The sequence below is a fragment of the Tachysurus vachellii genome, chromosome 13 (assembly GCF_030014155.1).
Source record: "Tachysurus vachellii isolate PV-2020 chromosome 13, HZAU_Pvac_v1, whole genome shotgun sequence".
Taxonomy (NCBI): domain Eukaryota; kingdom Metazoa; phylum Chordata; class Actinopteri; order Siluriformes; family Bagridae; genus Tachysurus; species Tachysurus vachellii.
In genome coordinates, this window is record NC_083472.1 from 15,723,464 (window position 1) to 15,740,564 (window position 17,101).

The 17,101-nt window shown below is 39.3% G+C and overlaps 2 protein-coding genes across 4 annotated transcripts in view; one reads left to right on the forward strand and one right to left on the reverse strand.

The window, feature by feature from the left end:
- Positions 1–17,101, reverse strand: part of hdac3 (histone deacetylase 3) — a 448,843-nt gene that overhangs the window by 391,101 nt on the left and 40,641 nt on the right. The gene's annotated exons all lie outside the window — the stretch shown is intronic.
- st3gal5 (ST3 beta-galactoside alpha-2,3-sialyltransferase 5) overlaps positions 1–17,101 on the forward strand; it is a 43,556-nt gene that overhangs the window by 24,442 nt on the left and 2,013 nt on the right. Inside the window, exons 6-7 of one of the 2 annotated variants that reach the window (XM_060885171.1) lie at positions 1,941–2,099; positions 13,865–15,106. In XM_060885171.1, coding sequence (XP_060741154.1) covers positions 1,941–2,099; positions 13,865–13,921 — 216 coding nt within the window. In that variant the 3' untranslated portion in view covers positions 13,922–15,106. Of the gene's footprint in view, positions 1–1,940; positions 2,100–13,864; positions 15,107–17,101 lie in introns of those variants that run through there. The other variant, XM_060885170.1, reaches the window with a different exon arrangement.

Genomic DNA, 17,101 nt, shown 5'->3' on the forward strand with positions numbered 1-17,101 from the left:
TCAAGATTTTGTATAATTGACCATATCTGATCACATGTAGGACTCTTTTTCGAATAAACACAATGTAGTTGTAGATGTGTTTAAAATTCTCTTGAAAATATGTCAAGGGAACCAAGTTTGAGAAAGATTACATTTTAGAGTTATAATGTGTATTTTACCCTCAATAACAAAGAAGGCATGAGAGCTGTTTTCACCTTTTATATTTACTTTTAGCAAAGAAATGCAAATCTTCTTTCTTACTTGTCCCTCTCTTTTGGTTTTCTAAAATGCTGATACAAGTGGGCTGCTTCAATAGCATGGTACCTTTCAAGAAATCATTCTAACATCCAGTCAAGAGAATCCCAGGGCATTTTTGTATCAAAAATAGGGAAGTGTTAAGGCAAATCTAGAATCATAACATAAGTTAGATAAAAAAAAATTAGGATCATTCTATTTAAACTCATTTTAACATTGAAAAATGCAATGCTTATAGTACACAAAAAACACTGCAGGTAAGGAGAGGTATTTTTACTTTGGACCTTGCTTTTCCCAGAGCACAGTCTTTACCATAGCTCATCTCTTCATTCAAACAACAACATTCTGAATCTTTGCTCACCATTTTGCCACTGACACCACTAAATAGACACCCTGAGCGTCAACATTAAGTGTAGGGGCAAAGTTATCTAACATCAGTTTGACACAAACCATCTGTGTGAACAATGTTGAGTTTTCATTTTCAGTCTTAAACTGAAAAAGTAGTAAAAAGGCAGCAACACTGGAAAATGTTTAGGTGACTGACTGTTACGACCTTTTTGTACGTGGTCTAGGGTAAGGAGTAACATTTATGTGGTGTTCTTTTGTGGGTGTAGTAGGGCAAAGAATGCAGGGACAAGAAATTACCTAATGTATCTACAACCCCTGGCAAAAAGTATGGAATCACCCCTCTCAGAAGATGTTCATTCAAATGTTAAATTGTGTAGAAAAAAAAAAGCACATATATGCCACAAAACAATTTTCACACAACAATCCAAACTTCTGGCTGTATAAAACACTTAAAAAAAAAAAAAACAAAGATAACTATAGTCAATTACCTATACTAACTAACTAATTAGCTATATTAACTATATACCTATATTAACTATAGTCAAATACCTGTTCCACTTCCTCTGGTATAACAAAAATGAACAAAAGGAGCAAAAGCTCCTTAGACAGAGAGAGGAAATGCGACCCCAAGGTTTTTAAGGTAACAGTGTAATTAATTATCATACAGACTGAGTAACGTAGCAACAACAGCAAAAAGGAAAAGCGGAAGGGTCTCCCCTTTGTCGAATTAGCATACACCCTGAGTAACGTGGCAACAACAGCAAAAGGCAAAGCGGAAGGGTCTCCCATTGCTGCTTTTCCTGGCGCTTTTATATCCGCCAGCTGAAGTTCATTGCCAGCAGATAGGTCAAGCGGAAGGAGGACTGACGACTCCCCGAGCCAATCAGTAATCCTGGAAGTGTCTAATTGAGTGAGAGACAAGAGAGAGAGAGAGAGAGAGAGAGAGAAAAAACACCAGCATTCCCCCCAAAACATTTTTAGGGATGTAACGCCGACATTAAGCTCAAACTGCTGTTGAAGAAAGCTGATATCAAAAACAGAGCCCTTAAGTGGTTTGACAAAAGGGTAAGGCTTTTAAGCTGATGAACTGTATCCCAGCTGTGACCCTTGTGGGTGATTCCACCATGCTGTTGGAGTGTTTTTCTGGAATGTTTGCATGTTTCTCTGAATACAGCTCTCATTTTACCTCAGAAGACTTTTAATATCTTGTCTTAAAACAGGGTTAGGTGGCTCCAGGTCTGTTTCCTAGGCAAAAATATTACGCTAAATTAAAGGATAACCACACTGTATATTGAAAGAAAAGTTTCAGTTATGGGTAATGAGTAAACCCTGGAAACAATGTTTTTGTTCTTTTTCAGTCACTCTGGGACAAGCTGTTTTTCTGGCAGAAGGTACCAGGTAGCATCCCAGTTGAACCTTCAAAGTTCCGTATACTGAATCCAGAGATTATCAGGGAGACAGCATTGAAACTGCTACAATACCCAAATCCTAAGCCTCGACGATGGGGATGGGATCAGGTAAATGTTCCCACTTCTTGGTCATGCATATTGTAACTACTTAAGCATTCATATTAATTTTATATATACCGAACAAAATTACAAACGCAACACTTTTGTTTTTTGTTCACAAATCTGTCTAAATCTGTGTTATTGAGCACTTCTCTTTTACTGAAATAATCCATCCACCTCACAGGTGTGGCATATCAAGTTGCTGATTAGACAGCATGATTATTGCACAGGTGTTCTTTAGGCTGGCCACAATAAAAGGCCACTCTATCACAAAGCACAATGCCTCTGATGTCTCAAGTTTTGAGGGAGCATGCAATTGTCATGCCGACTGCAGGAATGTACTCCAGAGCCGTGAATTGAATGTTCGTTTCTCAACCATTAGCAATCTCCAAAGGCGTTTTAGAGAATTTGCCAGTACATCCAACCGGCCTCACAACCGCAGACCACATGTAACCACACCAGCCCAGGACCTCCACATATGGCATCTTCAGCTCCAGGATTGTCTGAGACCAGCCACCCGGACAGCTGCTGCAACAGAATTTCTGCACAACTGTCAGAAACTGTCTCAGGGAAGCTCATCTGCATGCTCGTCATCGTAATTGACTTGAGTGGGCAAATGCTCACATTCCATGGCGTTTGGTACTTTGGAGAGGTGTTCTCTTCACGGATGAATCTCGGTTTTCACTGTACAGGGAAGATGGCAGACAGCGTGTATGGCATCATGTGGATGACCGGTTTGCTGACGTCAATGTTGTGGATCGAGTTGCCCATTCTGGCGGTGCGGTTATGGTATGGGCAGGTGCATGTTATGGGCAACAAACACAGGTGAATTTCATTAATGGCATTTTGAATGCACAGAGATACCGTGACAAGATCCTGTGGCCCATTGTTTTGCCATTCATCCACGACCATCACCTCATGACAATGCATGGTCCCATGTTGCAAGGATCTGTACACAATTCCTGGAAGCTGAAAACATCCCAGTTCTTGGCCAGCATACTCACCGGACATGTCACCATTGAGCATGTTTGGGATGCTCTGGATCGGGGTATATGACAATGTGTTCCAGTTCCTGCCAATATCCAGCAACTTTGCACAGCCATTGAAGAGGAGTGGACCAACATTTCACAGGCCACAATCAACAACCTGATCAGCTCTACAATGGTGTGGAAAAAAGTGTTGGCCCCGATTATTTTTTTTGCATGTTTGTCACACTTAAATGTTTCAGATCATCAAAAAAATGTGTTTTTGTTATTAAGGGAAAATTAAAATCCAAACCTTCATGTCCCTGTGTGAAAAAGTGCTTGCCCCTAAACCTAATAACTGGTTGGGCCACCCTTAGCAGCAAGAACTGCAATCAAGCATTTGTGGTAACTTGTAATGAGTCTGTTACAGCACTGTGGAGGAATTTTGATCCAATCATCTTTGCAGAATTTTTGGAATTCAGCCACAAAGCATTTCACTGCATGCCGTACACTGTATGTATGTGTATGTGACAAATAAAATTAGATTTGATTTGACATTGTAGGATTTTCCAATGAACATGAACCGCCTTTTTAAGGTCATGCCACAGCATCTCAATTTGGATTCAGGACTAGGATTCAGGTCAGGACTTTGACTAGGCCACTCCAAAATCTTAATTTTGTTTTTCTTCAGCCATTCAGAGGTGGATTTTCTGGATTATTGTCCTGCCCTAGAACCTAAGTTCGCTTCAGCTTGAGGTCACAAACAGATGGCCACTCATTGTCCTTCAGGATTTTTTGGTAGACAGTATAATTCATGGTTCCATTTATCACAGCAATTCTTCCAGGTCCTGAAGCAGCAAAACAGCCCCAGACCATCACACTACCACCACCATATTTTACCGTTGGTATGATATTCTTTTTCGACTTTTTTACAGAGGGCCATGTGGGATTGGATTTTGTTTTCTCTTAATAATAAAAACCTTCATTTAAAAACTGCATGTTGTATTTACTTGTGCTATCTTTGACAAATATTTAAATATCTTTGATGATCCGAAACATTGAAGTGTGACAAACGTGCAAAAAAATAAAAAATCAGGAAGGGGGACAACACCTTTTCACACCACTGTATGCAAAGGGGATGTGTTGAGGCAAATGGTGGTCACACCAGATACTGACTGGTTTTTGGACACCGTGTACAAAGGTTCCAGTTGAAAAGGCATTTGGACTTATTAAAGTTATTAAACACTATTGGTAAATAAAGGTAAATAAAACGTATAGAAATCCTATATAAGAATAATATCAAGTTAAAACAATATTGAAAAGGAGTTTGTGTAATTGCATCAGTACAGCAGTGATGACTGTAGAATCCAAGAGGCCATTATTCCATGCCTTTTAATTTCCTGAAGTTGAATGTCACTTTATATAAAAGCAAAATTCCTGCAAAATAATCAATAATTAGTGGTATACTAATGAAGCAGAATTTAGTATCATTTTACCGTGTTTACCCAATAGAATGATATTTAATCCAATTGGGGATTAATAATGTATTCTGATTCTGATACAGTAGGTATTAAGACTAGAACTTTTTGGCATAGATTGGTTTGAACATTGGGGGTGTTAATAGGTTTGTTTCTTGATATTTCTTAATTTAATGTGTGTGTATGTGTGTGTATACAACCTAGTTATTGTTTTTGATTATGGCAGTTATTATTTATTTTATTAAAATATAATTTAGCTAGCACAACTGTTTTTCTCTAAATTCTTATACTTATATATTTATGTTTATAGTAAATTAACTACAGTAGCTAGCTACAATATATGTGGAGTGTTATTAGCTAGATTACACCATATTCTATAGAGGTATTTTATTTTTATTTATTTATTTATTTATCTATCTTTTTATTTATATATATATATTTTTTTTAACACTTGTCCCTTTCTGATCAGTGATGAAAATAGTGTGCGTCTCTTCATTTTCAGAGCTATATACTTGTGCTCTCCCAGTCACTTAGCAGTAATCAGATGCTGTGTTCAAGGCAATAGTTATCATTTGTCCAGTGGAGGTGGGGCTTTTAGTATTTTTATCTGATTTATTTTGATAAACGCACAGTGGATTTGGAACAACAGTAATGTTACACAAGAAATTATTACATATGGTTCAGTTGATCAAGAATTACAAGATCAACAAGAATTACATATGGTTCAGTTGATCATAGTATAAATGTGGGGGTTGTAATTGCTAGTTTAAGTCAAGTCAAGAAGCTTTTATTCTCTTTTCACCATTTATAGGTGACTTAGTACAGCTTTTCTCCAGGACCATGGTGCTACATAAAACAATGTAGAGCTACATAAAACAACACAGAGCTTAGGACTTAAGGTAAATTGTCCCAGCCACATAAAGTGAATCATGTGCATGACAAAAGACAAAAGACAGACAATCAAAACACGACAAGACAACAAACACAGGATAGCACCAATCGGTGTGTATTTTGTATGTTGTACAGGACATTGTGCAAAAGTGTATGGTCGAAAACACAGAGGGTTCTTCCAAACATATATAGACAGCAGTTTGTTGAGGTATTGGAATGTAGTATGCAAAACCGCAATTGAATGTGTGTGTGTGTGTGTGTTCGGTAACAGTTCAGTTCTGGTTGTTGAGAAGCCTGATGGCTTTAGGGAATATTATTGTGAGGTACTGAATGTTACAGTAAATTTTCCTAGATGGCAGGAGGGTGAAGAGTCTGGACTGACTGAGGTCTCCCAGTTAGTACTGTAAGTCCAGGATCCAGTTGCAGATGGAGGTGTTCAGGCCCAGCAGGCTTAGCTTCTCAATCAGGCGCTGAGGGATAATTGTGTTGAATGCTGAACTTAAGTCTATGAACAGCATTCCTATATGGGGTACAGGGGTGGTATGGGGTCCAGTGAGGGTGGTAGATGGGTCTTGATATGTCTCATGACAGGTCTCCCAAAGCACTTCATCATTATGGGTGAGTGTGATGGGACAATGGTCATTGAGGCAAGACTCTGTAGATCACAATGGGTGGTAGTCTTGAGGCATGTAGGAAAAATGGTTCTGCTCAGTTAAACTTTGAAAATGTCACTGAAGACATCCGTTAGCTATTCTGTGCATTCCCTTAGCACTCTGACAGGAATGCTGTCTGGTCCAGCAGATGCCTGTGGGTTAAGTACATATAGTTCTTCTCACATCAGCTGTGGTTCATTCACCTGGTCATTGGAAGGAGGGATCTTCTTTCTTTCCGCTACATTGTTCTGCACCTCAAACTGAGTGTAGAAGTTGTTCCAGCACATCTGGGAGAGAGATGTCACTGTCATAGACAGGTGAAGTTGTCTTGTTTGTGATCACCCAAATGCCTTGCCACATATGGGCGTGTCTGAGCTTTGCATATCTGATGGCTCAGGGCAGTTTGGATCTTGCTGTTCTTAAGGCTGTCTTGTCCCCTACTCTGAAGGCTAAGTCTCTTGACTTCAGCAGCGCATGCACCTTTGTAGTCATCCACAGCTTCTGCTTGGAGCGTGTGGTGAGGGTCTTGGAGACAGTCATGTCATCAATGCACTTGGTGATGTAGCTGGTCACTAATGCTATGTACTCCCCTAAGTTGATGGAATCGCTATTGGTTTCAGCCTCCCTGAACATGTTCCAGTCTTGAAACAGTCCTGAAGAGCAATCCTGCTGGCCAAGATTTCACCTGCTTCAGAACTGATTTAGAGCATATGATAAACCATCTATTCTAAAATTAGCATAACAGAGATATGGTCTGAATAGCCGACATTGGAACTTGGCTCCTCACTGTATGCACCGGGGATGTTTGTGTAAACCAGATCCAGAATGTTTGCCTCCCTTGTTGCAAAGCCCACATACTGATGGAATTAAGGGAGCACTGATTTGAGATTTGCATGATCTAATATTTATGAATCACTTTAAAACAGGAAAGTTCTGGAAATTTTCCATTCCTTTCTTGTTTTAAAGTGCTTCATAAATAAAGTATTATTATTAAAAGTTTGGACAAGTTACAATTTTTTTGTTTTATTCTGGCTAGATACAGTATAAAGAAATTTTGGTATTTGCTAAATAAACTTTAATACCATAGATAACATAAATTTACCAAAGTAAATATATGCAAACAAAAAAAAATGCAAATCTGTGGAATCAAAATTTCTGTAGTAGTCAGAGCCTGGAAGAGTGAGTAAGGGGATTGATTGTGGGGGGTGGTCTTCTTAGACAGTTTTTTTTTATCATCTTGCTCAAATGTCTGCCCAGTCAGTGTGTTTGTATTTACAATGGTATATATATTTTTTTCACAACAGCTTACACAAAGCATAATAGTGTTTTAAATATAATTTATGTAACTTTATGTAATATGTAAATACTCACCAAGATGGACATTTTTGACATTATTTTGTGTGCCGGAATCAAGAAATTATCTGTGTTATGATATGGAGGAATGCACAATGCATTAGGGGGTATGGTCTTAATAGCCCTGCAGTAGGTGTGCTGTGTGCATGGGATTGATGAATGAGCAGGGCAGAAATTCAACTGAAATTGCAGTAAATCTGAATATTTTAACCAAGGTTATCCTGCAAGATTTGTTTCAACTATATTTTAGGTTCTTTAGGCTTATATGTTATAGACTAACCTGCAGTTTTGTAAATTCCCGTGTATTTCCGTTAAATTAAGTTTCGAGCCGTGAAAATTCTCTGAATTTTATAACTCTAGCGATAATAAAGTCTGTTTATGGTGTGTGTTTTTCTGTGGTAGTATTATTCCTAGTTAATTTTAAAAGAAAATCTAGGATTTTATCTTTAATTAGGGTCGCTGATCTGGCTCAGTCTTTACTTTCATGCTGTGAAATACTACCAATTTAGTTCGATAATATTTGTGGTTATTTTCTAGTGGTCTGATTTTAAGGTGCCCATGTGATCACAGGTTTATCTAGGTTTATCTCTATAATTAATTTTCTTCAAAGAACAGCAACATTAGAGTATAGAGGAATGTTGGCTAAGTATTCAGACGCATGATCAAGTTCTGTGGCATCAGACGGTGATCCAATCATAGATGTTAACTTAATATTTTACATTTTTTAACAAGACAAGATACAAGATAATGTGAGATACTTCAGACTGGGGAAATGTGATTATATTTTCTAGATTTAATCTGAGTTAGAATTAGATCAGGATTGTGACCTTGAGTATGAGTTGGTCTGATTACATTCTGATTAACTCCTACTGAATCTAGGATGAACTGCTCTTCTCAGAGGGTCTTCTGGATTATCCAAATGAATAATAAAATCTCCAATAATTAATGCTTTGTCTAGAGAAACAACAAGGTTTAAAAGGAAAGCCTCGAAATTAACAAATGAATTCAGAATATGGCTTGGTAAATAATTAGTGGTAAATAAACAACTTTTAAGACATTTCTTGCTACATATGTTAGTATAAAGAACTTAAAACATGTTGAATATCTAGGTTTTTGTGGTATTCCTAAATTATCCTCATAAATAGCTGACTTCTCCTCCCCTGCCCATTATGTAAGGCTGATGTGTATATATAATGTATGAACTGTATCCAGGCAGACTAAGTTCATTTAATAATACATACCTACAGTGCATGAAACACCTGCTTAAGATGTAAGTGCTTTAGATGTAAGAGATCTAATATTCAATAGTCCTAGCTTCGGATTAAATGTTATGGCTTTGCATTCATTGTTTCTACATTTTTTGTTTGCTTTGGGAACAGACACTTTAATTTCCTGCAATGTTGTGAAACCTGGGCAATGACTCATTGTAGCTAGCAGCCAGTAGGCTTAAACTTCTTGTATTAGAGCTAAGGACATATAAGGAATTTGTACTTACATATATAGAAAGCTGCTTTCTGTTGCACTAGGCTTATAAAGGTAGTTTTTTTATTTAGTTTCATAGAAATTTCCAGTTATAATAAAATGTGTAAAAATCTTTTGCTTTAGTAAAATTTGTTACTACTTGGGGATACTGTTAATACTGGTTGTCAGTTGAGCTTCTTTTATCATAATCATAGCACATATATCACTTGTCCATACATTCAACAAAGGAAACTTTAGGTTTCCTGTTGACCTATTACTTGTCAAATGGAATATTCATTTTGCTGTTTGTTACTGAACTTGCATGTATTTTCACTTTTGTCCCTATAGCCTGTGCATAACTTTGTGCAAGGAGTGCAAAACCCTACATGTCTGAGCCATGGTAAAAAAAATCATTATAATCTGATGAGTGAGATTTTACCATATTTACAGTATGTGGATGGTTGAAGGAAACAAATGAATGCCTTGTGGTGCCAGTTAAGTATGGTGGGGATTTCATAATGGTATTGGCAGCCGTTTTATAAAAATAATTATGTCTAATGAATCAGAATCAGAAAGAGCTTTATTGCCAAGTATTCTTGCACATATAAGGAATTTGTTTGTCATATGCTTCCAGTAGACAGAGACAACACCACACAGACAATAAAAATAAAATGAGAAATAAAAAAATACACATGTAAATACCAATAGACAAAAAAAAGAAAGAAATTGTCAAGTCAATTCAATAAGCTTTTATTATCATTTCAACCATATGTAGCTGTTGCAGTACACAGTGAAATGAGATAACGTGTCTCCAGGACCATGGTGCTACATAAAACAAAGACAGAGCTAAGGACTTAGTAAGTAATCCTAGCCACATAAGACAGTGCAAACAAAAATTAAGACAATACACAAAAGATAATAAACAGAAACAGCAGTGACCAGTGTAAATACTGTATGTTCAAACAATATTGCGTGTGCAGAAATATTGGAATGAACACAGTGTTATAGCAGCAGTTACCTGAGATATTGTAAAGGATTGTGCAAAACAGCAAACGACTGAAATGTGAGACAGCATGTGCAAAGAGCAAAAAAAGTGTGCAAAAACATCATGTAAACATATTTATGTATATATATATTGGAAGTGTGTGTTTGGTATAGGACTGTGCAGTCCATACATTTTATGTGCATGTGTGTGTTGTGCTCAGTAAAGTTCCGTTCAGTTATTAAGGAGTCTGATGGCTTGTGGAAAGAAACTGTTACACAGTCTGGCCGTGAGGGCCCGAATGCTTCGGTACCTTTTTCCAGAGGGCAATAGGGTAAAGAGTGTGTGTGAGGTGTCATCCACAATGCTGTTGGCTTTGCGATGCAGAGTGTGGTGTAAGTGTCCATGATAGAGGGAAGAGAGACTCCAATGAACTTCTCAGCTGGCCTCACTATCCGCTGCAGGGTCACCATCACGATCACGATCCTAGATGGTGCAGTTCCTAAACTAGACCGTGATGCAGCTGCTCAGAATGCTCTAAATGGTCTCTCTGTAATGGTCTAAATGGTCTCTCTGTTAGATTGTAGAAAATACATGTGAGAAGAACGATTATAAGAATTAATGACATTTAATTTTCACTCCATTTTATATGTTATATCCACATTATCATGGAGATTAAATCCAATAGTGTTATTTGTGTCGATTGTTTTAGGCTATATACATCTAGTAAAATCCAAACGTAATTCAAAATGTATTAAAAATAAAATAATAATAATCAGCGCTACTCTGTCCAGGGTGTATCCTGCCTTGATGCCCAATGACGCCTGAGGATAGGCACAGGCTCCCCGTGACCCGAGTAGTTCGGATAAGCGGTAGAAGATGAATGAATGAATGAATGAATGAATGAATAATCAGCGCTGCCTTACAGTCACTTTGTCCACAACTGGAGCGCAGGAGGAGATGGCGCGACTACACGTGATACAGAATAGCATGAAATACCCTTTTATTAGAGAACTGCAGAGCACAGTGTAAAAACGAAATATTTTCCTTAATGTACATATAGCTATCAGAAAATGTCAAAGTCTGCAAATACAGTCATGAAGCACAATCGCTACTCATCATCGGTCCTAACTATTACAGTGTTCATTACAAAACCGTCATGAAGAAGCATGTGTTCACTATAACATTTTCGTCTTAAATATCTTCGCCCACAAATTAATTCTGTGATTTTGTCAAGGTGTTAATGATCAGTCTAATTGCTAGAAACATATAAATCCTCCGGTGACCCGGGTATGTAATGCTTCATGATGGCACTGCTGGCACTGTTGGAGGATTACGCCAATGGCAGAATAAGGAGAGAACGAGTTTTCAGGGACCATTATGATGACTGGCTAATAAGCCGATTTAGATTCCCTAGAGCTGTGCTCTTAGATCTATGTGTTGAATTGGGTCCAGTACTAGAGAGGGTAACACGCCGGAACCATGCCATCCCAGTCCAAATACAAGTCCTCACCACTCTGGGGTTCTTGGCAACTGGCTGTTTCCAGCGGGAATTGGCAGACAGGTAAATTATTTATATAAAAAAAAACTATATGTAATCCTCAACTTTGTCTCTAAGACCTTTTTGTATATGAAATAATTCTAATGGAATTTATCATCTCACCCTATAGGTCTGGTATATCACAGCCGTCCCTGAGTGCCATAATATCTGTCGTTTTGAATGGTATACTTAATATGGGTAGTCGATACATCAGGTTCCCCTACACTGTGCGAGAACAGGCCATTAAAATGCAATTTGCAGCAATGTCTGGTTTCCCAAATGTAATCTGCGCAATTGACTGCGCTCATGTTGCTATAAGGGCACCATCTGAAAATGAATTTGCTTATGTTAATAGAAAGCATGTGCATTCTATTAATGTGCAAATCATATGTGACTCCAACATGACCCTCACAAACATTGTGGCACGCTGGCCTGGTTCAACACATGATTCCTTTATCTTGACACATAACTGTAGGGAACAGACTAAATGCAAAAATTATGTGTACGTGATGGCTGACTTCTTGGTGAGTTTAACAATATTAAAAAGTAGAAACTAACAATTTTGTTTTTAATATAATTATAACAATGTTACTTTTAATATAATTATAACCTGCAGGCGACAGTGGCTACCCCCTGAGACGCTGGCTCCTCAACCCATTTTTAAACACGCAGAGCACACTCATTATCATTATAACGAGATCCCCTCTCGTGCCCGCGCAGAGGAGTGCGTACGCACGGTTTTATAAATCGGAATTTTTTTGGGCGTACGTAAACTTTTAGTAGGGATCCTACGCACAGTTTTATAAATGAGACCCCTGGTGTCTGATTTTGTAGCTGAACCAAACCTAACAGTTGAAAAAGACATTCTGTGCACAACAATGACTGTTTCAGCAGCTCCTGTGGCAGGTTAAATGTCCTCAACTGGCTAAGGAAGTACATCCATTTTATTTTTTGGTCCCACTTCAAGTCCTGGGAGATGGTAGAGCCAAGTAACTTGAATGCCTTCACTGCAGGCACAGTGCTGTCCATGATGGTGAGTGGAGGGTGTGCAGGGGGTTTCTCCTGAAGTTTCTCCTGAGATGACTGCACCAGACAACCAGCTCTTTAACCTCCTGTCTGTAGGTAGACTCTTCTCCGTCTTTAATGAGGCCAATGAGTGTAGTGTCCTCTTCACTCTTCAGTAGCTTGAAAGAGGGTCAATAGAGGTACAGTTGTTGGTGTACAGGAAGAAGAGTCCTTCTTGACTTCATGGGGAGTCCCAATGACTTCATGGGGTGGCACAACCTTGAGGGGTGGCAGTGTTGGTGGAGTGGCTGTTTGACATGAATTTCCCCAGTCTCACTAGCTGCTGTCCGGGTAATCCAAACTGGCAGATAGAGCTAGGAACAGAGAGCTGGGTTAGTTTGGTCTGATGATGGTCAAGGCCGAACTGAAGTCTAAAAACAGGATCCTCACGTAAGTTCGAGATTTATCCAGGTTTGGCAGGATGTAATGCAGTCCCAAATTTACTGCATTATCCACTGACCTATTTGCTCAATAAGCAAACAGCAGGGGGTCCACTAAGGGTCTAGTGAAGCATTTCAGATAAGCCAGAACCAGTTTTTCGAATGACTTCATGACAGACATCACCGCCACAGGTCTGTAGTTGTTAAGTTCTTTTATCTTAGGTTTCTTTTGGTTGGTGATGGTTGAGCATTTGAAGCAGGCCGGGACTTCTCACAGCTCCGTTCTGTTGAAGATCTGTGTGAAGATGGGGGCCAGCTGGTCAGCACAGATTTTTAGACAAGCTGGTGTCACACTCTTCTTTTGTTCTTTCTGAGGACCTGGTGCACATAATCTTCACTGCAGGAGGGGGGTTACTGGATGTGTTAAATGAGTTGTAAAGATGGTCAGAATGGGTGTGGGGGTTTTTCAAATCTACAATAAACTCAATCAGATCTTTAGCAAGTTGTTGATTCACCACAGTGCTGGGGGATGGTGTCTTGTAGTTTGTGATGGCTTTCCAGACTGAAGCTGAGTCGTTAAAATTAAACTGATCCTTCAACTTTTTGGCGTAGCTCTTCTTAGCCGTGCTAATCTCCTTATTCAGAGTGTTCCTGGCCTGATTGAACAAGACCATTTCTCCAAATCTCCATTTCTGTAGGCATCCTCCTTGGCCTGACAAAGGTGTCTGAGTTTTGCTGTTGTAAGCCATGGCTTATCATTGTTGAATGTTAGTTGACTTCTGGTAGGGATGCATATGTCCTCACAGAAACTGATATATGAAATTACAGTAATCAGCAATCAGTATACTGAATCACTCCAATCAGTGAGGTCAAAACAGGCTTGTAAAATCCAGCTCTGTTTCTTTGGTCCATAACTTTACAGTCTTTACTACAGATTTACTACATGGGTTCTCTTACCACTGCTATGCTGATGATACACAACTTATCTTCTCTTTCCCACCCGCAGATGCCACAGGTTCTGACCGGATCTCAGCATGTCTGGCAGAAATTTCATCATGGCTGACTGCTCATCAGTTAAAGCTTAATCCTAGCAAAACTGAGCTGCTCTTCATCCCAGGTGATTCATCCCCAGGTCATGATCTTGCTATATCCTTGCACAACGATCTGATCTCCACTTCAGACACAGCTCGCAACCTTGGGGTAACCATGGACAATCAACTGTCCTTTTCCTCTCATGTTGCTAATGTGACTCGCTCATGTCGGTTTCTTCTCTACAACATTAGAAGGATTCGGCCATTTCTGTCCACACAGGCTGCTCAGGTACTTGTTCAGTCTCTTGTCATTTCTAGACTGGATTACTGCAATGCACTGTGGCAGGTCTACCTATGAACGCAATCCGTCCTCTGCAAATGATCCAAAATGTAGCTGCCCGGCTTGTTTTCAACCTGCCAAAGTTCTCGCATACCACCCCGCTCCTGCGATCCCTCCACTGGCTTCCGGTAGCTGCACGCATCAGATTCAAAACACTGATGCTGGCCTACAAAGCCAAAAATGGACCAGCTCCCTCTTACCTCAAAGCCCTCATCACTCCTCGCACTGCACCCCGCACCCTCCGATCTACCAGCACTGCTCGACTGGTTCCACCATCTCTCAGGGTAAGAGGCAAGTATACTACAAGACTCTTCTCTGTACTGGCACCAAGGTGGTGGAATGAACTTCCCCTAGAGGTCCGGACAGCTGAGTCACTGGATATTTTCAAGCGGCGGTTGAAGACCTACTTATTCAGGAAACACTTCAACTAGCACTTCTTTCCTTATCTTTCGCATTTAAAAAAAAAATAAATAAAAAAAAAACACACCTTTGACACTTTTTCATTGTAACTTTGAACAAATGTTTTAAACTCATGGTATCTTAAGTATGTAACTTAGTGAGCCAGCATTAATGTATTCAATGTTAGAGATTTAAGCACTTATGTACATCGCTCTGGATAAGGGCATCTGCCAAATGCTGTAAATGTAAATGTACTACAGATCTGTTAAAAACAGATTTTAATTTTTGCCTTTGGGTTGGTATAAGATGAACCAGGCAGTGATCAGAGAGACCCAAAGCTGCCCGTGGGTCTGAGTGATGTGCGTTCTTTATTGTGGTGTAACAGTGGTCCAATATATTACTGTCTCATGCTCTCTGTATTTTGGCAGTTCACGGAAGATATTTTCTTTATTAAAGTCCCCAATTATTATTATTATAAGTGTCTGGGTGTTGTTGTTCTGGCCCTGTTATCTGATCAGCAAGTTTTTAGAAAGCCAGGTTCACGTGCGCTTGTGTTAAAATGTAAACACTCAAGAATGAACGAGTTAAACTACCGTGGCTAGTAGAACAGCTTGCATTTCATGAAAAGTGCATCTAGACCTGCATAGCACAAGTTCTAACACCTATTATATCTGTACACTACCTTTCATTGATGTTGAAGCTTGTCCCCACTGCTTGGCAATTTCCCCGTTGATTTTGAATCACAATCCACTCTGAACAGATGGATGTTGGGCAGCATCACAAGGGGAAAGGAGACCAACTGGGTAGGTACAATAATAAACGCAGAAAAACAGTAACAATAAAAATAGACAAGATACTTATTTAACTTACTGTGCTGTACAACATGAAACACATGTATTTACAAGAATGTACAGCTTTTGGGACCCTGATAATGATGAACCACACAGGACTGAACATCGGCAGTGCTAAAGAAAAGAAACCAAGTAAAACCATACACACTAATGCTGCATTGTTTTATACACACTTACCTACAATCAATCAGAATCAGAATACTTTAATAATCCCCAGGGGGAAATTGAGTTCGCAGGTCCAAGTTACCAAAATGAGAATTCAAAAATAGATACTTATATACACAAAAATAAATAAAACTAGGATTTAAATAACTATACCAGTAAAGGTGTATTATTGCACAGTGAGATATTTTGTTGTATAGAATTATACAGTTCGATGGAGTCAGGTAGGAAGGATTTCCTGTGTTGCTCTGTGGAGCACCTTGGTTGAATGAATCTGCAACTGAATGTACTCCTGTATCCATCCAGTACATCATGGAGTGGATGGAAGATGTTGTCTGAGATGGCTGGTAGCTTAGACAGCATCAAACCTATAGCCTAGTCATAATTCCTTTCCAGACTTGTTCCTCAGCTTCTTTCAGTTGTTTGTTTTAGTGTATCACACTTCAGTTGTGAAATGCATGCTCCACTTGGATTATGATGACTTGACCAGTGTAATACTTTGTAATTTTTTCTTGATGAAGTCCTTTGTTGTGTTGACAGCATGTTTTTAGTTATTGTCTTGACACAATATGAAGGTCATGCATATGTTATGTGACCTGAATGTTTATGAAGTGGCCAAGGATTTTGTTTTTGTGGTGGCAGTTTTGATCTAGATGTATGAAGCCCACCCAGACTCGGAGGTGGTGGTAAAAGCAAAGAATTAAAGAAAGAATTTTATTTTGCTGCAGAAAAAGGCATCTTCCATACAGTGCAAAGTCTATTGTTCTAGTGTTTCAGCTCTCTCTTTTGTACCCCAGGTGTGTGTATATATGTGTCTGTATGTGTGTTCATTCACACTACTTGGTTACTGAAATTGTATCCCTTTGAGTTATCACCTGGGGGCACGGTGGCTTAGCACGTTCGCCTCACACCTCCAGGGTTGGGGGTTCGATTCCCGCCTCCGCCTTGTGTGTGTGGAGCTTGCATGTTCTCCCCGTGCCTCAGGGGTTACCTCCGGGTACTCCGGTTTCCTCCCCAGGTCCAAAGACATGCATGGTAGTTTGATTGGCATCTCTGGAAAAATTGTCCATAGTGTGTGAGTGCGTGAGTGAATGAGAGTGTGTGTGCCCTGCGATGGGTTGGCACTCCGTCCAGGGTGTATCTTGCCTTGATGCCCAATGACGCCTGAGATACATACAGGCTCCCCGTGACCCGAGGTAGTTCGGATAAGCGGTAGAAAATGAGTGAGAGAGTGAGTGAGTTATCACCTCAGCAAGGCCACATTCCATTTTTTTTCAGTTCTTATCAAGCACATGCACACACACTCCCCTAAAGTTCCTATCTTTCTAGCACATACAATGTTAACGGCTGGACCAAGGACCTCTTGTTCTTTCTCCTTAGTCTAACACAGAATTTACTGTAAAAGCACATTACAGTTATATAAAGACATTTAAGATATTAAGATATATAAGATATAAAGA